Source organism: Ctenocephalides felis, unplaced genomic scaffold, assembly GCF_003426905.1.
Source record: "Ctenocephalides felis isolate EL2017-DRISC unplaced genomic scaffold, ASM342690v1 CF-g0.4_SCAFFOLD_00845, whole genome shotgun sequence".
Taxonomy (NCBI): Eukaryota; Metazoa; Arthropoda; class Insecta; order Siphonaptera; family Pulicidae; genus Ctenocephalides; species Ctenocephalides felis.
Window position 1 is genome coordinate 53,648,505 of NW_020536999.1, and position 23,173 is coordinate 53,671,677.

The following is a 23,173-nucleotide window of genomic DNA, read 5'->3' on the forward strand; positions in this document are numbered from 1 at the left end:
ACAAAGTAACTTTACTTTCACCTACATGAAAAAACTAGTGGGCGCATGGCTTTGTGCCTTAAGGCAAATTGCTGGAACTTCCTGTACCAAACTATTTTTTTAAAAAAGATTAACATTTTTAAAAAAATTATTTTGAAAAAATTAGAGTTTTGAGAAACAATATCAATTTTTGAAAAAAAAATATTTTTTTGGAAAAGACTGAAAAAAAAATTCTTTATTTTGAAATATTTCAAACGTTTTAAAAATATTTTAAAAGTTCTGAACTTTTTTCAAAGCAATCGTACTGCTTTAACTACATAGAGACGAAATATAGATGCGCGTAAGCGCCGCGTCGCCGTCTAACGGAAAATCTCTATAAAATATTTGATAATTATAAAATTATCATTATAAAATTATTATTATTGGCACATAAGTGCATATGTCTAATGACCATTTTTGACCGCCAAATGGCATTTTTGTTACTTTTTTTACTATATCCGAAACCGCTTTTCTTAACCTGCCTTTAAGAAAATTGTTTTAAACAATACAATTGGAAAACTTTCTTTCCTAAATGTTGCCACGAGCTTAAAACTTTTACTAATATTTCTAGTACCTATTGTATTAGGAGTAAGATGTTGTTTAAAAAATACAAGTAGAGATTGAAAGCGAAAAATGAATTTCATCGATCACCTATCAATCGTGATCTGCACATATATAAGTGTAACAATAAATAATAAAATATTCATTAAAAATTATATTTTCATTTTTTTTCATCTTTGAATTATTTCCTCATGATCCATATCAATAAATTTTTATCGAAACCAAAAACAATCTTCAAACAAGTATGAAAAATTTTCGCAACGGCTAACCAGAGATGAAATAACTGTTTTAAATTTTGCCACCTTAATGATTTATCACTGAAAAATTGTATGTTCCCTGTATATATAACTGAAAAGAAACTTTAGACGCATATTTAATGTTTGCGCGTTGTATGGCTTTAAAGCTCGTGAATAATTATTCAAAATTTGGTTTTAAACCTTTGGCTAATCATGTAATTGATATTTAATAAAAAATAGTTGTAGTTCATGTTTTAAGGCTATTTCGCCTCATTTAAACCTAAATATAAAAAGAAATCGGCAGTCCTTTAATTTGGTCGGTTTTCAATTCGGTTGCTTGCGTGCAGGGACAGGTACAGCCCTGATTATTATACGCCGGTCTGTTGGCTGATAATAAGGTGTATTGCATTCAAATATGTATAATCTATTCAGAAAATTTAATTATTTTATATCTTTTTAGTAAATGTGTATTTTTGTCCGACCATAAATCACAACCAAATATCCAATAGAAGAATATAATAAGCAGCAAACGTTTGTCCCGGTTCAAGAACGGATAACCGGCGGCGCGGATGAAATGGTCCATGAGTTGGGTTTGTATAAACTTTTCCCGCCTTATAATGAATTTCTTCTCAAACACATATTGATAAAAAAAAACAGCAAAATAGTAACAGTTCGATCATAATTTAACAGCTTTACAGATTATTTTTTACAGATAGAAAATCATATCGGTCAAACCATTCGAAACAGCATTTGAAACGATCATCTGACGTCAAAGAAATAACTCCTACACCATCTAAATTGCCATTAGAATCCAAGCCAAGAATTCCAAGATGCACAAATGTTGAAGTACTCAATGTAATGGATCATAGTCAGAGAATGAATTACTTGCAAAATATGTTGGATAATCGAGAACATCAAACATGAATTTCATAATCAAATGTTACTCGAACTGAATTTACACAACAGACAACAACTCCAGTTAGATCACAAAATTTTTGAAAAATCGTTTTTTCCTAATCGTAATCGGAACATTAGGTTAAACAACTAATCAAATTGAATATAATGAAACTAATACTAAAATCGTGTACTTGCAGATAATAAAAATATGTTTAACATTCAATTTAAAAACCAAAACAGAATTTAATATATATTTATAGTTGAAGACTTCGCTATGATATAGATTTTATCATTATAATAAGATGTGGACATAATATTTTTTCATGTTTGTAAATTTGATCGCTTTGGATTATCACTATAGAATATATAATATATATTATAATATTATATATATAATATACAGTGGCGTCGGAACCATTTTTATATATATATATATATATATATTATATATAATATATATATATATATAGATGGTATCCACACTTTCTCAAAGATTAAAAAATCCTTTTTATTTACCATGGAGGTTAAAGATTATATATGTACATGTATATATATATATATATATATATATATATATATGTGTGATTTTATATGCAGAAAATTCGGAAATCGCGTACCTTTGGACAATATTACCATGCATCAGGATAATGTAAAAATATTTAATAAGTGTAAAATATTTTAATCATAAAATGAATTATATACAATTAATAAATTATAATATATAATCACAATAGTATTTCCACATATGAAATCAACATCACCAGCTGTTTATTAGATCCACTGGATTGAAAACTACGTTTTATACTAACTGATTGGTAAAGCTGACGCCAAACAGCTACCTGAAAACCAAGTTCTATTTCTATCCAAACGAATTTTATTAGAATATAATGAATAAAGTGCTTGTTAGCATCTTACCTGTGAATCTTTAATCTGATCACAGAAACTTACATCTAATAGTTGAAGATCATAGCAATTATTGAGAAATCTGAATTAAATTGAAGACATATTTTTTAATTATATTTTCAAGTAAAAATATATGTTTTTACCACAATATATTAGATTGTCGGTAATATAGATATATGTTATAAAACAATATTAAAAAGCTGTGCCAGTAAATATATTTATATGTTTTTAGGTGTAGGCAATAATTCAAAATAAGTACTTACGAAAGACATATCTCAGCATTTATTCCTCTAATTCCCATTAAATCAATTTGCTGAAGATTCGGGCATAAAGATGGAAAAAACTGCAAGTCCCAGTCAGTAATACCTCTCAAAGCCACTAAAAACAATTTTTAAGTTTGGGGCATCCTTTTGCTAAGCAATGCAGACTATCTCCCGGTTCACCAATTCCCATGCTATACAATAACAATTGAAAAATTTTACAAAATAAAATCTATATTTAATATTCATGATAGCAAATAATTGAAAAAAGTGAGCAAGAAATCATATAACATGCTACAAACAATGATAATAATATAACTTGTTACCACCAACTTAGATCAATTTCTTCTAAAGAAGAAATTCTTGATAAAAATCGTACTCCAACAGATGTTATTGAATATCCTTTCCATAAATCCAAGGAAATTAAACTTTGATTAGTTATAGATAATTGCCTCATAATTTCATCTAAATTTGATACATGAGCACAAGAGCCTTAAAATATATTATAACCATTTCAGTGCTATTAACATATCTAATAATAAAAATAGTGAAAAAGAAGTCTCACCTAGATTAAGATGTTTAAGATTTTTATTGTGTTTGAGAATCTCTAAAAGTTGAAGAGTTTCAATATTAGTACGATACAAGTCTAGACGTTCTAAATTTCTAAGCTTTGCCAATTTTTGAAAACCTACTGAATTTATATTGGCACAGTTACGTAGACAAATTTCTGTAATAAAAAGTATTATTTTATGCTTTAAAAACTGATAATTATATAAGTTTCTTTTAAGCAATCTTGAACTATCAAGAAAATCCAAGATGATAGAATAATCTATGATTCATTACCTTTTATATTAGAGCAGTATTGAGAGATACTCAAGCAAGTGTCATTACTTACAAATTTGCAAGTGTTCAGCCGCAAATCTATCAAATAGCGACCACAATTCTTCAAGAATCTGAAAATTCATAATTTAGTTTTTTAAAGTGCTATAAAATTAGTTTCTTTTTTTGTAAATTAAACATGCTCCTAATTGATATGTTATGCAAATTGATATAAAATTTATTACCATGTATTACTATTACCTACTTGGTAAAATGCTCCTCCTTAAAACTACCATAAGAACCACACCAGGATAAATCTAATTTCTGCAATAATTTACTTCTGAAAACAAAGTACCACAATCCTATATGAGTTTTGTTATTCATTCGAGTATAATGAAATAAAAACAAATATTAAGGACAAAAAATCTAAGGCTAATAAACAAATTATAGTAATCACCTGACGGACAATGTTTGCAGAGCTTCAACATTCAGATAGTGCCAATAGGGTTTCAAACCTAACACGGTATACAACATTGGATCAGTGCAAAGAAGATATAAGTAAGAACTTGTTTGGGAGCATCGAAATAGAGATATTAAATCCAAATAGCCAAGTATTTTCAAAATGGTCTCATCCTGAAAAACAAGGTTTTGTTTTGATATGAAATGTATGTGTTTACATTAATCTTTACATAAAATATTGATATTTATATAAATATTACTATTCAAACAACTTATTTTGTGAGAAATTAAAACATAGTAAAAATACAGACTGCCATATTCCATTACAAATCTGAAAAGCATCATATTTATTCTTTTATTACAAACAACATGATTCATACTTACTGGTAAACAGGATATCATTCCTAAATTCCTTTTCTTTTCTTTAGATTTCAAGCTTGATTTATAATCATTAACTACCTTTTGTAATTCATGTATTTTATCTTCATCTTCTATCAGATTTTCATGAAGAGACATTTTACAAATTGCTGACACCAGTTGACCTAAAAATTATCAAAATAAGAGTACGAATAGACTATTTACAGTATAAACTATTTTTTTATTACCATTCCCAATTGTGGATATACTTTTCTCTTCTTTGACATCAACATTTTGTGAATTCAGTGGCAATTTAGAACCAGTCAGAAGAACTGCATCAAGTTCTGTATAATATTCCAAATGGCTTTGGTTAAATTCTAAACGTAATAATCTAAAATAACACAAAAAAACCTATAATTATACTTTTTGAATTGGACATCAGTTTGTAATAATCTCAAATATCATCACATGTTTACTTTGTGGGGTATTTCGTTGTTTGAATTGGTGGGGTAAACATGCGAGGTTTATGTCCAATAATTTCAGGTTTTCCTTCCCATAATAATGACCAACATCCTTCTGGCTGAGATGCCCAAATCCTGACCAAAGCCCCAGGGTTATAAATTTCAAATAAACTTACACATATTGGATACACTGATGTCTCATATAATATTTCTGCAGAATTTTTGTTATATAAAACATTGAGCAATTAACTAAATCATATTTATTTCAAAGTATTAAAATGCGATGCTAAAAAATAAAATATATTTTAAATATTTGGATTTTTGGTTAATAGCAATGTTACAGTAATCAATAACCATATAGCGTGACAATAAATTAGTATTTGATAATACTTTAACACTATGATGAACTATTGAGTATTTCATCATACTAACAATTAATTAACAACCAAAATATATTGAATCATTAGAAGAATTCTTATTACATAAAGATATATAAAACCTTTACTGATCTATTAATAGAATGCACCTATAAAATCTTCACTAACTATGTTTCCTTCATTTTGGGGCATAAAAGGTTCTAGACGAGATGGTGCTAAATTCCACCACTTGCCATAAGTTCTCTAAAATAAAATTTACTTACAAATTCATTAATTAAATATAAATATTTGAATTCTTTAGTTTTACCATCACAAACGATTGTGAAAAATCTCCATAATCTGGAAATTTGGAAGGTTTACCACAAATGTTATAAGCAGTATATGAAACACTAATATCACTGCCATACTGTGAGCTAAAATCAGTTACTGCTAGTACGAATTGCTCTATTATATATGAATTTTCCTCTGAATTATCATATAAAGAGCCTTCTGAATCGCTAATATCATCCATTTTAGTGAATTATATATCATTTATTATCATGTTTATATAATTTTTCGGTTTGCGACAATAATTAATTTTTCAATATGTCAAAATCATGACATATTCAAAGCCTTGTTTTGTGGGCTTCATGCCATATGTCAAATTGTCAAAATAATTTTTTAGACAGACCTCTGGTACCCTAGACACATAGATAAAAGAAAAGTATATGCCTAGACAATATAATAATTTGTCTAGTACTATATGAATAATATATTCATTATTGTCTAGTTTCTAAACAAAAATACGTATAGATAAATTCATTATTCAAAACTAACAAATTCAAAATTATTAACAAAATAAATTCCAATGTTATATATTTAAAAGCTCGCATAATTTTATATTAAATATTTTGATTTCATAGATCTGTTAAAAATTTGAAGATATATACTCGAACCAATATTATAAAATATTAATTGTAAACCAACATTATAAAATATTTTCTACGCTAATTTTTAGAATACATAAATCAGTTCTTTAAATTTTCAATGAATATACAATTTTTGTCCATTAGCCCGTACTAAAATTGCATCATGTTCTATAATATAAAAAAAAATTAATAAATTTGTTAAATAACTGGTGGTGTGTGGCATCGTGCTTTAAGGCAAATTGCTGGAATTTCCCGTACCATATTTAGATCCGTATCTCCAAAACGGCTAGACCTGCCTTTGCCAAAATCTAATCACCACTTTTCTCTATCATTATGAATTGAATATTTTTTGGATTGTCCAAATCGGTTGTTTTGTTCTCTCAAAACACGATTTCTATTTTCTGCAATCTTTGCTCGGTATTTCCGAAACAACTGGACCTGCCTTTGACAAAAACTAATCAGCACATCTCCCTATCAATAAGAATCAAATATTTTTTAACCATTCAAATCGAAGACGAAAAATTTTATCCATACATATACACACACACATCAATTTTTTAAGGTATGCCAAAATGTTCAGCAACCTTCAAATCGTGAAGATATAATTAATGGATAATTTATAGAAAATTTAAGGAAATTACAAAGCAAAATATTTTTAAGACATTTTTTAATGATTCAAACCGCTCTAAATTCAACTCTTTATGATCCAAAATTGTCTGTTATAATTCAAATACTTTTCAAAATCTTCTAACTGGTTCCAATATGAAAAAACTACAAAATGTTTGTTATGTGCCCCGCATTAATTCTTCTTTAGTTTAGTAAAAGCCCGAATTGGCGCTGGATTCTTCCAACTATTTGACAACGGTCTTGTCGACTATTATGTAAATGTGAAAAACGCGTAATTTAGTGAAATAATGTTTTAATTTAGGTTTGATTCAAGGTAATTTTGCAATATATCGAAGTATAATTTTGCACATTCGTAATGGAAATACAAATTATACAATATTCTGTGAATAATTGTGTTACATGCGTATTTTTTAGATGTTGCGTTCTGCTTTGATCAACAATCCAATAAAATTGGATACCAATTTGTTGAGGGGTAGCTTTGCTTTAGTGTCAAGAAAACAAACAACTTTACCTGTGTACGAAGATGGCAAAACAGATGCCCCCAAACAACCCTATTCACCTTTCCAAAATACTAAATCATGGGGAGAATATACTCTAGCTAGACTTGATGATGTTTTAAATTGGGGGCGCAAAAGTTCTCTGTGGCCAATGACGTTTGGTTTGGCATGCTGCGCTGTAGAGATGATGCATATGGCTGCACCACGATATGATATGGACAGGTATTGTGATTTTTAACATAAGAATGTTTGGTTTACTATGAATACTATTAATCACATGCCTAAAATATGAATTTATAAATGTTATTGTTGTTGCAGGTATGGTATAGTGTTTCGTGCATCACCTCGTCAAGCTGATGTTATGATTGTTGCTGGAACACTTACAAATAAAATGGCTCCAGCGCTTCGAAAAGTTTATGATCAAATGCCTGAACCACGTTGGGTAATCTCTATGGGTAGTTGTGCTAATGGAGGAGGTTATTACCATTATTCATATTCTGTAGTCAGGGGTTGTGATAGAATAGTACCAGTTGACATATATGTACCAGGATGTCCTCCAACTGCAGAAGCTTTGTTATATGGTTGTTTACAGCTTCAAAAGAAAGTTAAACGAATGAAAACCCTGCAAATGTGGTATAGAAAATAAATTATTGAAAAGGAGAATATTAATTATAAAAAATATGCTATATCAAAAGTGTAGAAATATGTTTACAGTAATGTAAACAAATTTTATTTTTTCTTCACTAATTATTGAAAATAATATGTTCATAATCCTATAGCAGAATTTAATAAATAAAAACACATTTTAAAAATGTATACAAATTTTATTAGTTGTTTGGTAATATAAAGCTATATTGAAACAATGATAAATTATCTCAAACTTCAAACACTATAAATATTTGAATATTCATGTAACTCATTATTCATGTAAGAATATTTGTCATAGTTTGTTAAACATATCCTTAAAATATAATTAACTTCAATAAAAATCTTTAACAATGTAAAGAGAAATGTTAAAGATTTCAGTTGCATTTTCATAAGTCACGTGCAATCATATTTATGCTGCTCCATTAGTTAATCATGCATTTTTAGTTGAAAAGCAAAATTAAATTAATAAATAATTGATAATATGACAAAAATTTCATATAGAACAATTTTACTTAATATATCACTAATAAAATTTTATCATATAATGTATCAACAATTTTCATAAAATGGTCCTTTTTAGATTTGAGGGTATATTATTTGCAATTTCATTGCAAACAAATGATATATGGCAATATAAAATATATAAAAATACTTTATAGAAATAGTTACACTTGTTTTGCCTTACTTACTAATGCATATTGTGTGCCATTAAATTGAATATGACTTACATCACTTACATTAAGAATAGGTTTCTGGGGAATAATTGGTTTTTGAGGCACTGGCACTTGTGGTGCAGCTTTAGGCGATTTCCTAATTACTCCATAACCTTGGTGACTATCATCTGCTAACCTTGCTGGTTGTATATTTTCTAGTAATTCACCATTATCCTTCACTTTAACAAATGAATCCGGAGGCTTTATTTTCAAATTATTTATTGATTTGTAACCAAATGATCTATTAAGTTTGTTATTTGATCCAAAATACTGCAATCTGTCATAACTGTTATCTGAATCCTTATTATCAGACAATTGTGTAAGAATGTTTGAAGATAATTCAGAGCTGATATTCAAATTATCATATGATTTAGATCTCTTTTTAAAAGATAACAATAGTTCCTGTTGAGATGAATTAAATGTTTCAGTGTGATTAACTTCATCTAAGCCTAATGTTTTCCATGCATTTTTCCTGTACATTATTTTGTCATACTTAGAACCTTTATTGCTATCAGCAATAGGAGAAACTACATTTTTAACAGTGCTCTCTTTATCTTCTTTAGGATTATGTCTTGATAATACCTCTCTATCAGATTTATCTGTAACATTAGGAAAAATAAACTTACGAGGTGGCTTTTGTGGTTGCACTGATGCTGTATTAACTGATGACAACATTTTATGGGAAGTTAAATTAGCATCAGCAGGTTCTGAAAAGGTCTTAATTTTAAAATTACTAGGGCTTTCCATATCAGTTGAATAATTAATAGATGGTGGAAAGGGACTTCTTGATCTAGCTTCCATATTCATAGCAGCATGAAATTGACTATCAGCACAATCTAAACTAACTATGCATTCCTGACTCATGAGCTTCTTCATTGATTTCATTTTTGTTGACAGGCTGCGAAATATTTCTTGTTGATTTGAATGCTCCAAATGAAAAGTACCTTCACCAGTAAAACACTTCCTACCAGCTTCAAATGTAAACTTTCCACCACGATAACCATATCGACGAATATACATATATGGCCATGTAGCTATCAATGCACCATTTTTAATATCACAGAGTTGAATTGCGTTTCCTGTTAAGTACAGCATATATAAAGTAGATTCAAAGCCACATCTCTCTGATGCTTCAGAAGGGATGAGTTTTACAGTAAAAACATCTTCAAATAAAGTGCAATACAGCTCATTATCTTCCTCTATGCAAATATTTTTTAAAATGTCCTCTTTAAATGCAACAGACTGAAAGGCAGATACCCAAGGTGAGAGCAAATCTTCCAATGTAACACCTATATGATGAACTATAGTTTTAGTAATAATGGCAAAGTATAATGGCGCAGTTTTTGTTATCTTTACACAATTCTCCAAAGTGATGATTCTTGGTGTAGTATTATTAACATCTTCAATAGAATCAAATATTTCTAATCTTTCAATTCCATGACTACTAGATTTAAATAGCATGCAGTATTTCTGAGTCCATATTTTCTAGAATATAACATACATTTACAAAGATAATATTTATCAATAGTTCAAATAAATTGCAAAAGAATACCTTTTTCGTAAGGTTGAACACTATTCCTTGTGGAGGAAATAACAGGTATCCTTTCATGACAGGCTTTTCTACTTCCATGTTGTTGCATTATTTATGTCCACAATATAAAACACTAATTACTAAGAAATTTGAAAACATTTCTTGAAATACACGTTTTTGTTATTACAATCCATAAGGAGAATGCAATACAAGGAATTGCTTATGAACTGTCAAATAAACTACAGAATGTCATCACAAACAGCAACAAGTCTCTGTCATCCAAAGTTCTTTATGTTGGCATCGCGTAAATTCAGTACACGAAAGTTTTGAATTTGAAATGATCAAACTTCACGCAAATTCATTAAATATTAACAATTTCGAACAATACAATCAGTTATTACGGTACATTTTTTTCGCGTTCTACATTCAAAATATATCCATATAAGATAAATATTTTCATATGTTAATATTAATAAAACGAAAGTTGTTTAAGAAAAAGTTTATTATAACAAAAACGTTTATTATATAAAAGTAACCTTATACTAATCACCTTATACTAATATTTACTTGGACCATAATAATATTATGATGTGAGATATTTATGTTTGAATGATCATGGTAAGTACAAAGTTTTGAGTACAAAATAATACACATTCAAATCTTTAGTATGGCCTTTGTATTCCAGATAAGTTACATGCATGAAACAAAAATAGAAGTAAGAACTTATCTATCAGTTCCCACTAGTATAAGCACTTTATACTGAAATTTCATGAAGGGTGTAGAAGAAGTTTATCAGTAATATTTTATCATCCTTTTGTTTTAAATCTGTTTGTCCCATCGCCAAATGGTTCCATCATCACATACACAAATAAGAATATTTCCATCTCGAGAAAATGAGGTTTGTCTTATGGCCGAATTACTTCTAGGGTGACTAAGAGTAGAACAACGAACTGCATTTGGATCAGTTGCATCAAGTTCCCATACAAAGGTGCGACCAGATTGATTTCCAAGAGCCATTACTTTTAACCAGAAATCTAGTGCAAATCTAACAAACCAGATTTCACAATCTTTAAAGTCAAAACGATGAAGAATTGTAACTGATGTTTCACCAAATTTTAGGTCATTACTTTCTAGTCTGCCAGGTTTCCAACAAACAATGCTATTTTCACATGATTTTGACAAGATAAAATCACCCATCCATCGAACACAATCTACATAATTTCTATGGATGTCTCTAGTTGAAAAGTCTGGAAAATCCTCTTTCATTGTATCAAATGGTTTTGTGCTACGTTGACTATTAAAATGATAGCTTTGTTTAATTGCTTCATTCATTGCAGGTTTATCTAATTTCCACAATTTTAAGGAATGATCCATCCCACAAGACATAATTTTATCTCCTTTAGTATTGAAATCAGCACTAAGAACTTCATCCCTATGTCCTTCGACACCTCCAAATATAGCAATACAAACATCAGTTTGTATATTCCACAATCTAAGTGCATGATCTTTGCTTGCAGATAATAATAAATTAGGATCACGAGGATGAAACTTCAACTCATTTATTGCGTGACCATGACCAATATAATTTTTAACACAAGTCATACTAGTAGTGCTAAAGATTCTTATAACACCCCGAGAACCAGCAACAGCTAATAAAGCGTTTCCAGAAGAAGTTTCAAAAGACCATGCACATGTGTAATAATTCTCATCTAAATCTGGATCTGCATAACACTGAAGCAATTTAATGGTTCCCTCCTCAGTGCATTCGTAAACTGATACACGATTGCTGCCTACAGCAGCAAATATTAGAGGTTGTCCATTCTTAAGATGATGATTAAATTGCGCTCCGAATAGAGGTTGACCATGGTCTTCTTTTAAACAATAGGCAAATTTATATAAAGGTTTTGTCATGCTCTTATTTAACTTTTTACGACGTTTGCGCCCTTTTCGGATCCTGCTTGTAGGAGTAACGCTGCGAGACGTATTGTCAGTATTAGTGGTGCTACAATCACTTGATGAGCCCTCAGCTTCATCACCAGATAGTTCAGCATTTGATACTTCAGCAGTATTCATGTTGTTTTTCATGATATAAATAAATTATAACACTATTCTAACATAAAGACGTAAATGCAACTTGACACATCAGTGGCAGGTAGTACAAAAATAAACAAAATATTTATTGTTTGAAGATTTTACCGGTTTAGAAAGGTGCATCAAATAATCAGCGAAGAGATGAATCAAAATATATAAAGAGATGCTAATATTAAAAACGTGCCATTAGATGTAGTGAGCTTCTACAATCAGCCGTATATTGTATGAACTTTTTATTATTTTTAAACATTTAATAGATCAAAGAAGCATCTAACACCGTCCATATTATTAATTTAAAATTTGCCACTATAAAATGAAGTATTAGCTGTCAAGTTTATTAATTTAAACATGGAAACTTGTTAAATTTTGCAATACCAACATACCAACAATCGTTTTGTACTGTTTCTTTGTGTTACTTTTAGTTCAACGTTTTGGCCGTTGGCCGCTGCCGGATAAAAATTTAAGGTTAGCAGTCACTTCGCTCCGTGCTTCTTTGGAGATTGAATTTCGGTCCACATGACTCCATTTTGTTTGGAAGTTTTGGGAATTGGAAACAGAAGCGTTTGTCACTTTTGTTTGTGAACGTATTTTATTCTTTTGGGTTTTATTTTGTAATAAAGAAACCCTCATTAGTTGAACGCATTTGTTTGTTCAAATTGTATTATCAAATTTGTTAAAATGGTGGATAAAATTGAAATGAGTTTAGACGAGATTATAAAGAAGTCGAAAGCATCAAAAAGAGGCCGTGGTAGTGGCGGAGGCGGTGGTGCAAGGAGATCAAATCCGCAACGCAGTAACAGTTTTCGAGGCTCTAATAGAAACAGTCGGGGAGTTCAAAGGGGCAGAAACCGCGGCGGTATTGCGAGACCACAAAATTTACCATTTTCAAAAGTAAGTGTTATCAATTGTCAGAGAAATGTGTGATCTTGAACGCATATTTATTTAGTAGTGTAGTCTTGTGTCCACATGTAAAAACTGTTCGTTCTCAGGGTGATGTGAACAGTGCATGGAAACATGATATGTTCGATGGGTTCGGTGGAAAAAAAACTGTGATGCGACGATCTGATGGTGCAGCAAGTGTAGGGCCCACAAAATTAATGGTGTCAAATCTAGATTTTGGTGTGTCTGAATCTGATATACAAGAACTATTCGCAGAATTTGGACCTTTGAAAAGTGCTTCTGTACACTATGATAGATCAGGGCGATCTTTAGGTTAGTTTCTAGTATTTTGATTAGTATTCATAAATATTTTACCTTCTATAATTTATATAATAAACACTGCCTCAAAGATGCTTGAATGTTTGCTTTATTGAAATACTCTTTATTATAGGTTCTGCTGATGTTGTTTTTGAACGCCGCACTGATGCAGTAAAAGCAATGAAACAGTATAATGGTGTGCCATTAGATGGAAGGGCCATGAATATACAGCTTACTACCTCTGAAATACCATCTTCTACCCGACCACGAATGGGATTCTCTGATCGAAGTGATAATAAACGAGGGTTTGAAAATAGAGGAAATAGAAGCGCAAACACGAGGAATAATTTCAGAAGAGGTATAATATTTGTATGAATATATTTGTTTAATTATGTGTATATATTGGTTATCATTAATTATTTACCTGTTTGCAGGTCGCGGAGCAGCTAGTGGGAGAGGTGGAGGGCGAAATAATTCTAGAGGAAATGCACCAACTGCTGAACAACTGGATGCTGAGTTAGATGCATATGTGAAAGAAATAAAGTAAATTGAGTGCATAATTGACTGTACATAGATAACATACATTTAAAATAATCTTATGACATTTGATTGTGTTGACATTAAAGAACATATATTGAAATTTAGCTTCATATTTACATTCATTTTGACTTACTGCATATATTATCTTAAATGTGCAGTATATTATAAGCATTTTTATATATTTAAATAATTGAGTCAATGCTTAATTTGTTAGAGTAAGTTTTCATTACTATCCTTAATTTTTAATTTGTGGATGTTCTTGTTTTAGTTTAAGTGTGAGAATTAGCAAACAAAACAATTATAAAATATATAATTTATACACTGAATAGATTAATTGAAAATATCATGCATTATGCATGATATTAATGAAATTCATAAGATTTAGCATATAAAAAAATTGTTAAAAAATAATTAATAAATAAAATATAGTTCTTATTTTGTATTTACGTGTGATCATAATATAATATTGAAAAATAGATGTGACCTATCATTTATTTTTCACTTATGTGAGATCTTTACAGCATCTATATTTAAAAGTGCCTTTTGCTTTATTATGTTAATTGTTGGTTGCAGTACTGAGAGCTATTAGGCATCTCCGCGTTAGCCAATGCTTTTAATTTTTTTTTACACAAATGAAGATTTTAATAGGAACTATTTTGACAGTAATTCGTTCCATCCGACCAATCTGACAGTCCGGAACTGTCCGCGCATGCGCAGAACACTTTTTTCTGTTCCATCCAAAATTTCGGATTCAAACTGTTGCGGACTGTCAGTAATGCGTTCCATCAAGCAGTCCGATGAGTTTGAAACTATCATTTTGTGTTTGTATTCGGCACAAACGAAAACTCCGCAATTTAATACGATTAAAATATAATGTTATTTAATCTCAAATAGAACATTAAAAATTTAATGAATTTACAGGAGTCCAAATATTGTAGAATATTAGATCAAAGCGACATAACGATATATAACTAGAAAATATTAAAAAGCAAATTCATTGATAATTAAGTAATATTTTATTAGAATATGTCTAATATATACACACATATATATATATATATATATATTTATGTATTAAAATAATAATTATTATTATTATCGAGTGAGCTCCGGGTTCGAACGCGTTGGATGTATCCAAACCAAACCATTGCCAACTGCCATAAAAAAATCAGAAGAGTTTGGTCTAGTTTGAAACAGTTTCGGACTGTCAGATTTGCTCGGATGGAACGAACCCAGTAATTCAATTGACATTTCTACATAATTAACCTTAAAGTTTTTTCAGTGATTTTTTGTTACTTTTTGTATAGTTTCGACGGACAATAACATGATATTTATAGTTAAAAATTGTTTTAAATTATAAATTATTAAATAACACATTCAAATTATTAATCAATTGTTAAAATTACAAAATAGTTGAATATGAAAATGAAGAAATATATTAGTAAAATTGCCACAGTTTTGGGGTACACTATTCAATACGGTTGTATAACACATTGCATTTGTGAATATGTCGGAGATTTTGTTATTGTAAGTATATGAAAACAGCAAATATCATACCTTTTCAATATTGTTTTACTCATGCTTATTAAGTGCAGCGGACCTTCAATGGAACCAACATTATTATCAAACAATATATTGTTCACTGAACACATTAGTCCGAAAATGAATTTGTTGAAAAAGGGGGACATTGTTATTGCAAAATCTCCATCAAACCCTAAGCAATACATTTGCAAAAGAATAATTGGGTTGCCTGGTGATGTCATTTATCATCCTGCATACGTAGGATCTGAAAATAATGAAATTATACCTCGTGGTCACGTTTGGTTAGAAGGAGATAACTATAAAAACTCTTCAGATTCAAGAAAATATGGACCTGTTCCTTTAGGATTAATTAGAAGCCGTGCTGTTTTTCGAATATGGCCATTTCAGGACATCAAATATTTAAAACCTTAATTTGTTGATAGTCTATCTTTTAATAGAAAGTTTATGATTAAGTGACATTGTTTGAAGCAAATAGATGATATTTATATGATTTTATAGTATGTCATCATTGAATATCTTATTTCTAAATTGCACAGACTGGCAAACTTGTCTATTGAACACAATTGCCCTTAATGAATAAATATTTGTTATATCTATAAAATGAAATATTTCTAGTAAATAGTTTGAAGTAATAATTACATTAATATTAAAAAAATCCATTCTATTAACTTAACACAAAAAAAAATGAAGATATACGGACAAGAAATTTTTGAAGAAGAAATTTATTAAAATTTTGTTGTTAGCTTATTTCCATTTTTCAATAAAGCTGTTCAAATGGTATATATATATATATATTAGTAAAAAATGTATAAATATGTAAAAAGTTTCAACAATAAGTTTAATAGTTGCGCAATACAATAATGTGCATATTATTATATAATTATTACGTATATATTATATAATTAACTTAAAATGTATAACTTTAGTTATCGATGATAAAAATTTTAGACTAATCTTCATCAAAAATAATACTTCCATAATATTTTGAACTATCTCTGAAAGAAAATAAACCTGCAGTTTCAGACCAACAGTAATCAAAACTATTAGGTATTAGTACACTCAATAATTGCGGAAATGATCCAAATTCAACATACTTAATTTTATCTTTCTTCAAGTAGCTGATTGAACTTAATATATTGGTTATTTTATCTGAAATGATTCGAAAACTTCATATTTGTAAAAGGTTCATAAAATCCTGTAATAAATACAAGTACTTCAAAATACCTATTGAAACAATATATTTCTCCTCTGGTGTCGCTTGCAACACATCGGTAGTATTACAATCTTGCTGTTCCTTTTTATTTTGACAAATTTCTTCAGAGTCTTCAGGATCTGCCTTTATAGTATTACATATTAAGTCTGAAAAGTAATAAATATTCAAAATAAACATATAAACATAACACCATAATAAATATTCAAAATATAAACATATAAGTATTTCATTTCAATCTTAAAGAATGTGTCATTCTATATATTATGTGCTTACTTTGTGAATTTGCAACACTTTTATTTCTTTTTCGTTCTTTTTTAGAACTTTTATGTTTCTTCTTATTGGTTTGATTTTTGGTGATATTAGATTCTTTTGCTTCCTCAGAAGATTGAGCTTTAGTTTTCTTTTTTTGCTTTTTTTTCTTCTTAACTAAATTTGAACTCAAACATTTTGGATCTGCAATTATATCTTATTAAAATCAAATATATATATAACATTACATTTTACACTATGTTACAATTATAATTAAAAATTCTTTTAGTGTTCAAAAGCTGATTTAGACCCTAAAAACTATGCAGTTTTTTTAAATCCAAAAGCGTCAATATTGTTATCTAAAATAAATAATTAATACTTATTTAAGTTAACTTAATAACATTGAATAATCAACTGAAATAACAATAATTAATTATATAAAAGTAAATATTTTATTTAACACAAGAGTATCTACTTGCTAGTGCATTATAAAAAAAGTACCATTTTCCTCATTCGATGAAATAGATATTATGCTGAAACTAGAAATTGGTCTTACTGGAGGTTCAAACAAAAGACGTGCTATGTGATCCGAATTATCAAACCCATTTTCCAAAAGCTCCATTTTTAAATCCTAAAATACAGATAAATGAATTATTATATACACATAAAAAGCGACATATTGAAACAATATAGAAGAATAATGTATGTGAAATATTATATATATATATATATATATATATATATGTATATATAATAATAATTTTATTCTATATATGATTATTATATTGTTTAAGATTATTATAGATAAACAAGTATATCTGTATTACTAATTGAGAATAGGTAGTTATGGTACTTACATATATTGGTTTATTTCCTAAACACGAATAATGACATTAAAAAATAAAACTAGCAATAATAATGAAACAAATCCATCAACATGTCTTTTTAATCATTTTATCAGTTGAAATATTTGTATTCATCGGTAATCTAAAAATTAGTTTGACAGATCTTTAAGTATTTTGCGGTTGGTGACATCAAATTGACACCCAGTGGCACCCATCAAAGTGACACCCAGCGACACGATTGACATTTAAAATGTCAATCAGAAAATATGAATTGCCAAATATACAGTTAATCAATTTTTTAATTATACATTAAGGCGAAATTTTTTCAAACATTAAATATTTTCAATAATGGTGTGTGTACCTTGTATTTTTATCCCTGTTCTCCTTTTTCTGTGGAGATTATTTGTACAGCCACTATTTTTAAAATTTGTATGGAATCCTTGGGCGAAAAATGATGACGATTCCAAAAACAAAACACCTGAATTTCCTTTCACCTGTGCTGGAGGAGTTTGCAAGTTTAATCCAAAGAAACCTGTTGAAAATATAACTGAAGAAAATAACAAAAAGAATGAATAATAACTGTGAATACCTCGATGCATTATAGATTTTAGTGATTGGTTTATATATATATATATATATATATATATATATATATATAAAATTGTTTGCATACAATGCATTAATTTAAGTTTAGATGTTTCTATTTATAGTGTATCTTATTACAGTGATATGCTTATTATATTATAATTTATAATAACAAATAAGGCTGTTTGTGCACTGAATCGACCTAAATCATTAATTTTAACTATGCTGCAATGTATAGAATATTAAAATAAAAATAAATAATCCTGTTTATTAATCATTGATTTTTATTTACAAACAACATAGAGTATGCGCAAGTAAAATTTCACATACAATGGTTTACTTTGGAATATCTGGTCATTATTAAACCAAAAACCATGAAAATTCATAATCAACATGTTGAATATATGATTAAAATATTGTAAATAGTGTAAGTTGTTCTTTAATCATCGCATGAAGATATTTGCACAGTCTATGATTTAAATATTAGAAATTATTATAGTACATTTTAATTTTATAGCAACATTAGACACTTTCACAATCTACTTTAAACATTATCTAACAGGTAATAAAGTGATTTTTTTATAAATATCTGTAATAAAACTAATTTCAAAAATTTGTCATTTGAAAGTCTCCATCAAGTATCTAATCTTTTAATTGAACACATCATTTTGGATTGAATGTATCAATTTAATTTTAATGCAATAAATTGTGCAGTTTGTTACCATAATTGTTTTTTTTAGTAAGAAGTGCTACAATTAAAAAATAAAATGCAAAAAAGCACCTCAGATTACATTTGGGTATTTAACAATATCTGGATATCATTGGCTTCTTAATTCTTTTCCAATACTGTAAGAAATCATTTTATTCCAATCAATTTTTGTTCTTGTCACTGGAAGTTGTCTTCGCAAGGCTTTGAATGTTGTGTCAGACATAGTTTGATAATTTTCAGAAATTGCTTTCTGATAGCAATGCTCAGACTCTTCAATAATTCTAATCACTTCACGTGCAGTATTAGTATCAGAAGATATTACAACTGCTTCTTTTATTTCTTTAGAGCTCACTAACTGAACATTTCCATCTTCATAATAATGAACTTGCACCTGTAAAATTTAGTAATTAATTATATTTAGTAAAATAATTATCAAAAATTAATGTCAAAAACTACAATAAATGAGGCACAAATTATAATAACCTTAAGTATTCCTCGTAGTTCGGCACTACCACCTGAAGGATTAATATTTAAAATCCACTGAGATCTCCATCGGCCGTTCCAATAGTTATTGGGTTGAAATTGATGATCTTCCATGCAAGCAGTTATTGCAGTAACTCCTTGACTAACTTTGCCAAACACAGAACTAACACCATGTTTATAGTGGCTTGCACAATATGCTGTCACCTAAGAAAGAATTACATACACTAAATAAATATATTTTTATTAATGTGAGTTATTTTGCATTTGTTTACCTCAAGATCCAAAGCTGAACGAAGAGCTTCACATGATGATTCTGGTTCATGATTTTGCAAATCAGATGCTTCTTTTCGAAGATGATCATACTTGAAAGATTGTTTGGAACGGGCATCATAAAATCGACCATTACCTAGACATATATAAAAATGTCATCAATTATAGCTTTTAAAACTAGTATTTTGAATGACACAATTATTTAAAATTTCATTATGTACATTCAAAAAACTTTCAAAAGGCTATATGTTTTAAATTAATTAAAATCTTACCAAGATCATTATATTCTGTTATTAACACCTGATGGTCTGAGTTGTCAATTCGGACGGGTGTCATCTGATCCTTATTGTACTGAGCAAAGGCCCCAGAGGCACCCTCTTTGAGTAGATTATCATTATTCAATAATTCCCTAACGTCGTTAAAAACTTCATTAAACTCTCCAGGTGGAGCGTGGAGTATAAAATCTGATACTATCCTAACTTTTTCTTGGTCACTTATTAATTCGTCACCATCCGCCGCCATTGTTAATAGGTTGGGTTTAAAGAGAACTGAAGCGATTGGAGAGACGGCTCATCGATGATTCATATGTGAATATGTTGACTACGTTAATGATAAGATATACAATTATGGTTTCAATGGCTTGTATTTATTTATAATGTAATATGAAAATAAATAAGATAACGAAATCTGACTTATCTTTTCTCACAAATTATGAGTTAAAATATATATCAGCAGTCGCCAACCCGAAATATGCTGCAAAATATGATGTAACAAAATTTCATTACATTTTTAACATATTTAGATTTATTAGGGTATATTATTTTAACAAAATAAAACATGAAAAGTATAGTATTATCAAAATTGATACATAATTTAAGCCAAAATGTGCTCAAAACATTTCTTTTATAAAATGCAGATATGTTGCCGAACGCTGACATAGACATTATCATATTGGTGAACCTGCTTAACACTGCAGCAGAACTGTCATAAAAGATGTTTGATTAACTTGAAAATAAACAATTTTCTTATATTTGTATATATTTAGCAATAAAAGTGGCATATAATATATAACAATGCAACGAAAAAAAATAGCATTTGGGAAAATTGGATCAAATTTTATGAGGGGATCTGAAAACCGAAATGATATTGTTATACAGAATGGCTTTGGAAAATTTGGGGGCACCAGCACTAATTCCGTTGAAACTGAAAGTATTCCACAGGATCCTGAAACGCAAAAAGTTAAAGAAACTATGGGAATTACCGGGTTTGGCCGCAAAGCAAAAACTTTTGATGTAGAAGAAATGGTGAAGCAAATTCATCAAACTGTTAGAGATAAAACTAAAGATATAATTAAAGATAATACTAAAGATGATTCTGAAGAAGAGAGTGATATTGTAGGTCCCTTACCTTCCAATTTAACATCTGAAAATGCTGATAAAACTGTGGAATCCGATAAAAGTGAAGACAGTTATGATGATTTAAGTGACTCAGATGAAGATGATTCTAATGAAAAACTTTTAATAAACCGTATACCTTTATCCCATGAGGTGAATATGAATCATGGCACAAAAGCTGTTGTTGCAATTGCTGCTGATCCTTCAGGAGCTCGGCTAGCATCTGGCTCAATTGATTATAATGTATCTTTTTGGGATTTTGCTGGTATGGATAACTCTATGAAGTCTTTCCGCACATTGCAGCCTTGTGAAACGTATCCTATAAGATGTTTAGAATATTCAAGTACTGGTGATCTTATACTTGTAATATCAGGAACATCGCAAGCTAAAGTTCTTGATAGAGATGGTTTTGAAAAAGTTGAATGCATAAAAGGTGATCAATATATTGCAGATCAATCGAGAACAAAAGGCCACACAGCTTCCTTGAATTGTGGTTCTTGGCATCCTTCTGTAAAAGAGGAGTTTTTAACTTGCTCTCAAGATGGTACTTGCCGACTATGGAACCTGAAGAATCCAAAACAACATAAAAATATTATGAAGGCAAGAACCCAAGGAGGTTTAAAAGCAAATCCAACAACATGCTCTTACAATCGTGATGGAAATCTAATTGCATGTGGATGTTACGATGGTTCAATACAAATTTGGGATCATAGAAAAAACTTTGTAAATACAGCCTTTCTTTTAAGAGATGCACATATGAAGAATAATGAAATTTCCTCTTTAAGTTTTTCATATTTAGGATCTTATTTTGCTACTAGGAGTTGTGACGATACAATGAAATTATGGGATATAAGATTTTTTAAAAAACCTGTACATGTTGCTGATAATCTATACTCTAGATATGATACAACAGATTGTATGTTCAGCCCTGATGATTCAATGCTGATTACTGGGGAGTCGTTGAACAAAGGAAAAAATGAGGCCCGATTGATGGTTTATAATACACACACATTTGAAACTGTGACAGAAGTTCCTGTTACTACTTCTCATGTAATAAAGACATTATGGCATCCAAAACTTAATCAAATATTTGTAGGATGTGGCAACGGGTTGGTAAAGTGCTACTTTGATAATAATATGAGTATGAGAGGTGCTAAATTATGCATTGTTAAAATGCATAGGAAACAAAAGAATGTCGAGAGCATTAGTGAAGTTCAAGTGATAACACCTCACGCTTTACCTATGTTTAGGCAAGAAAGATCTAAAACCACAAAAAAGAAAATGGAAAAAGACAGATTGGATCCAGTTAAATCCAGACGTCCAGACCTGCCAATTACTTCTGGTCAAGGCGGCAGAGTTGCTTCTTCTGGAAGCACTCTTAGTTCTTATGTTATTCGTAATTTGGGTTTAAGCAAACGAGTTGATGATGATCAAGATCCAAGAGAAGCAATTCTTAAGTATGCAAAAGAAGCTGAAGAAAATCCATATTGGATAGCTCCAGCTTATAGCAAAACTCAACCTAAACCAATATTTAGCAGTGATAAAGATGGAAAATTAGATCAAACAGAAGAACCACCACAAAAAAAGTCTAAACCGGATTGAGAAATGTCATTTCAAATAGAGCTATTAAAATATAATAAAGTTATAATAATACATTTTAAAATAATAAAATCCATCATTGTTTATGATATATTTTCAGCTTATTCAGTATAAAGCCCTATGAAACGACATACTACATTTTATCTGAATGATTTGTACAGATGTAATAAATAGACTATGATCA

At 29.3% G+C, this 23,173-nt stretch overlaps 10 protein-coding genes across 12 annotated transcripts; 5 read left to right on the forward strand and 5 right to left on the reverse strand.

Moving 5' to 3' along the window:
• Positions 1–2,878: 2,878 nt before the first annotated feature.
• On the reverse strand, positions 2,879–5,859 carry LOC113363611 (F-box/LRR-repeat protein 4-like). Its single transcript, XM_026606102.1, has 11 exons — positions 5,656–5,859; positions 5,498–5,591; positions 4,987–5,182; positions 4,759–4,901; positions 4,538–4,695; positions 4,152–4,327; positions 3,960–4,034; positions 3,719–3,828; positions 3,441–3,602; positions 3,202–3,367; positions 2,879–3,069 (listed from the first exon to the last, which is right to left on the reverse strand). The coding sequence occupies exons 1-11, from the start codon at positions 5,857–5,859 to the stop codon at positions 2,994–2,996; spliced, it is 1,560 nt and encodes a 519-aa protein (XP_026461887.1). The 3' UTR covers positions 2,879–2,993.
• Positions 5,860–7,090: 1,231 nt separating this feature from the next.
• On the forward strand, positions 7,091–8,131 carry LOC113372762 (NADH-quinone oxidoreductase subunit B 2-like). The gene is made up of 3 exons (XM_026613108.1): positions 7,091–7,196; positions 7,298–7,602; positions 7,699–8,131. Exons 2-3 carry the CDS (start codon positions 7,298–7,300, stop codon positions 8,024–8,026), a joined length of 633 nt encoding a protein of 210 aa, XP_026468893.1. The 5' UTR covers positions 7,091–7,196; the 3' UTR covers positions 8,027–8,131.
• A 471-nt stretch (positions 8,132–8,602) lies between these two features.
• LOC113363180 (docking protein 1-like) lies at positions 8,603–10,458 on the reverse strand. The gene is made up of 2 exons (XM_026605660.1): positions 10,294–10,458; positions 8,603–10,226 (listed from the first exon to the last, which is right to left on the reverse strand). Exons 1-2 carry the CDS (start codon positions 10,369–10,371, stop codon positions 8,694–8,696), a joined length of 1,611 nt encoding a protein of 536 aa, XP_026461445.1. The 5' UTR covers positions 10,372–10,458; the 3' UTR covers positions 8,603–8,693.
• Positions 10,459–10,844: 386 nt separating this feature from the next.
• LOC113391183 (polycomb protein eed-A-like) lies at positions 10,845–12,528 on the reverse strand. The gene has a single exon (XM_026627137.1). It carries the CDS (start codon positions 12,355–12,357, stop codon positions 11,092–11,094), a length of 1,266 nt encoding a protein of 421 aa, XP_026482922.1. The 5' UTR covers positions 12,358–12,528; the 3' UTR covers positions 10,845–11,091.
• A 278-nt stretch (positions 12,529–12,806) lies between these two features.
• Positions 12,807–14,200, forward strand: LOC113377046 (THO complex subunit 4-like). Of its 2 annotated transcripts, none has more exons than XM_026617225.1 (4): positions 12,807–13,254; positions 13,353–13,575; positions 13,694–13,888; positions 13,995–14,200. In XM_026617225.1, exons 1-4 carry the CDS (start codon positions 13,042–13,044, stop codon positions 14,105–14,107), a joined length of 744 nt encoding a protein of 247 aa, XP_026473010.1. In that variant the 5' UTR covers positions 12,807–13,041; the 3' UTR covers positions 14,108–14,200. The 2 variants fall into 2 exon arrangements, with proteins under 2 accessions (XP_026473010.1, XP_026473001.1); XM_026617216.1 differs by having other exon boundaries at positions 12,815–13,254; positions 13,694–13,918.
• Positions 14,201–15,499: 1,299 nt separating this feature from the next.
• On the forward strand, positions 15,500–16,089 carry LOC113363686 (mitochondrial inner membrane protease subunit 1-like). 2 transcript variants are annotated; one of them, XM_026606162.1, is made up of 2 exons: positions 15,500–15,627; positions 15,691–16,089. In XM_026606162.1, exons 1-2 carry the CDS (start codon positions 15,520–15,522, stop codon positions 16,051–16,053), a joined length of 471 nt encoding a protein of 156 aa, XP_026461947.1. In that variant the 5' UTR covers positions 15,500–15,519; the 3' UTR covers positions 16,054–16,089. The 2 variants fall into 2 exon arrangements, with proteins under 2 accessions (XP_026461947.1, XP_026461948.1); XM_026606163.1 differs by having other exon boundaries at positions 15,527–15,627; positions 15,696–16,089.
• A 45-nt stretch (positions 16,090–16,134) lies between these two features.
• LOC113385454 lies at positions 16,135–18,084 on the reverse strand. The gene is made up of 6 exons (XM_026623307.1): positions 17,962–18,084; positions 17,606–17,735; positions 17,129–17,308; positions 16,867–17,001; positions 16,654–16,791; positions 16,135–16,235 (listed from the first exon to the last, which is right to left on the reverse strand). Exons 2-6 carry the CDS (start codon positions 17,724–17,726, stop codon positions 16,135–16,137), a joined length of 675 nt encoding a protein of 224 aa, XP_026479092.1. The 5' UTR covers positions 17,727–17,735; positions 17,962–18,084.
• Positions 18,085–18,215: 131 nt separating this feature from the next.
• On the forward strand, positions 18,216–18,542 carry LOC113363825 (UPF0729 protein CG18508). Its single transcript, XM_026606305.1, has one exon. The coding sequence runs from the start codon at positions 18,298–18,300 to the stop codon at positions 18,523–18,525; it is 228 nt and encodes a 75-aa protein (XP_026462090.1). The 5' UTR covers positions 18,216–18,297; the 3' UTR covers positions 18,526–18,542.
• A 459-nt stretch (positions 18,543–19,001) lies between these two features.
• LOC113377401 (F-actin-capping protein subunit alpha-like) lies at positions 19,002–20,861 on the reverse strand. Its single transcript, XM_026617716.1, has 4 exons — positions 20,269–20,861; positions 19,999–20,132; positions 19,727–19,930; positions 19,002–19,634 (listed from the first exon to the last, which is right to left on the reverse strand). The coding sequence occupies exons 1-4, from the start codon at positions 20,516–20,518 to the stop codon at positions 19,353–19,355; spliced, it is 870 nt and encodes a 289-aa protein (XP_026473501.1). The 5' UTR covers positions 20,519–20,861; the 3' UTR covers positions 19,002–19,352.
• A 119-nt stretch (positions 20,862–20,980) lies between these two features.
• LOC113376235 (gastrulation defective protein 1 homolog) lies at positions 20,981–23,111 on the forward strand. The gene has a single exon (XM_026616148.1). The coding sequence runs from the start codon at positions 21,070–21,072 to the stop codon at positions 22,990–22,992; it is 1,923 nt and encodes a 640-aa protein (XP_026471933.1). The 5' UTR covers positions 20,981–21,069; the 3' UTR covers positions 22,993–23,111.
• Positions 23,112–23,173: the final 62 nt, after the last annotated feature.

What these genes read in the sequence shown, in the direction of transcription:
- LOC113377401 (XM_026617716.1), bottom strand. Translation starts at nt 20,518, where the DNA reads ATGGCGGCGGATGGTGACGAATTAATAAGTGACCAAGAAAAAGTTAGG. An exon ending in GTTCAGCTTTGGATCTTGAG is followed by an intron (nt 19,931 to 19,998) that starts GTAAACAAATGC and finishes ATTCTTTCTTAG; the next exon opens with GTGACAGCATATTGTGCAAG. An exon ending in AACTACGAGGAATACTTAAG is followed by an intron (nt 19,635 to 19,726) that starts GTTATTATAATT and finishes TAAATTTTACAG; the next exon opens with GTGCAAGTTCATTATTATGA.
- LOC113363611 (XM_026606102.1), bottom strand. Translation starts at nt 5,859, where the DNA reads ATGGATGATATTAGCGATTCAGAAGGCTCTTTATATGATAATTCAGAG. An exon ending in GAATGATATCCTGTTTACCA is followed by an intron (nt 4,328 to 4,537) that starts GTAAGTATGAAT and finishes CTTGTTTTTCAG; the next exon opens with GATGAGACCATTTTGAAAAT. An exon ending in TCTTAAACATCTTAATCTAG is followed by an intron (nt 3,368 to 3,440) that starts GTGAGACTTCTT and finishes ATATATTTTAAG; the next exon opens with GCTCTTGTGCTCATGTATCA.
- LOC113391183 (XM_026627137.1), bottom strand. Translation starts at nt 12,357, where the DNA reads ATGAAAAACAACATGAATACTGCTGAAGTATCAAATGCTGAACTATCT.
- LOC113376235 (XM_026616148.1), top strand. Translation starts at nt 21,070, where the DNA reads ATGCAACGAAAAAAAATAGCATTTGGGAAAATTGGATCAAATTTTATG.
- LOC113377046 (XM_026617216.1), top strand. Translation starts at nt 13,042, where the DNA reads ATGGTGGATAAAATTGAAATGAGTTTAGACGAGATTATAAAGAAGTCG. An exon ending in AAAATTTACCATTTTCAAAA is followed by an intron (nt 13,255 to 13,352) that starts GTAAGTGTTATC and finishes GTTCGTTCTCAG; the next exon opens with GGTGATGTGAACAGTGCATG. An exon ending in TAGATCAGGGCGATCTTTAG is followed by an intron (nt 13,576 to 13,693) that starts GTTAGTTTCTAG and finishes TCTTTATTATAG; the next exon opens with GTTCTGCTGATGTTGTTTTT.
- LOC113385454 (XM_026623307.1), bottom strand. Translation starts at nt 17,726, where the DNA reads ATGGAGCTTTTGGAAAATGGGTTTGATAATTCGGATCACATAGCACGT. An exon ending in TTCATCGAATGAGGAAAATG is followed by an intron (nt 17,309 to 17,605) that starts GTACTTTTTTTA and finishes ATATAATTGCAG; the next exon opens with ATCCAAAATGTTTGAGTTCA. An exon ending in AAGTGTTGCAAATTCACAAA is followed by an intron (nt 17,002 to 17,128) that starts GTAAGCACATAA and finishes ATTACTTTTCAG; the next exon opens with ACTTAATATGTAATACTATA.
- LOC113372762 (XM_026613108.1), top strand. Translation starts at nt 7,298, where the DNA reads ATGTTGCGTTCTGCTTTGATCAACAATCCAATAAAATTGGATACCAAT. An exon ending in CCACGATATGATATGGACAG is followed by an intron (nt 7,603 to 7,698) that starts GTATTGTGATTT and finishes TTGTTGTTGCAG; the next exon opens with GTATGGTATAGTGTTTCGTG.
- LOC113363180 (XM_026605660.1), bottom strand. Translation starts at nt 10,371, where the DNA reads ATGGAAGTAGAAAAGCCTGTCATGAAAGGATACCTGTTATTTCCTCCA. An exon ending in TGTTCAACCTTACGAAAAAG is followed by an intron (nt 10,227 to 10,293) that starts GTATTCTTTTGC and finishes GTTATATTCTAG; the next exon opens with AAAATATGGACTCAGAAATA.
- LOC113363825 (XM_026606305.1), top strand. Translation starts at nt 18,298, where the DNA reads ATGGTGTGTGTACCTTGTATTTTTATCCCTGTTCTCCTTTTTCTGTGG.
- LOC113363686 (XM_026606162.1), top strand. Translation starts at nt 15,520, where the DNA reads ATGAAAATGAAGAAATATATTAGTAAAATTGCCACAGTTTTGGGGTAC. An exon ending in ATGTCGGAGATTTTGTTATT is followed by an intron (nt 15,628 to 15,690) that starts GTAAGTATATGA and finishes ATGCTTATTAAG; the next exon opens with TGCAGCGGACCTTCAATGGA.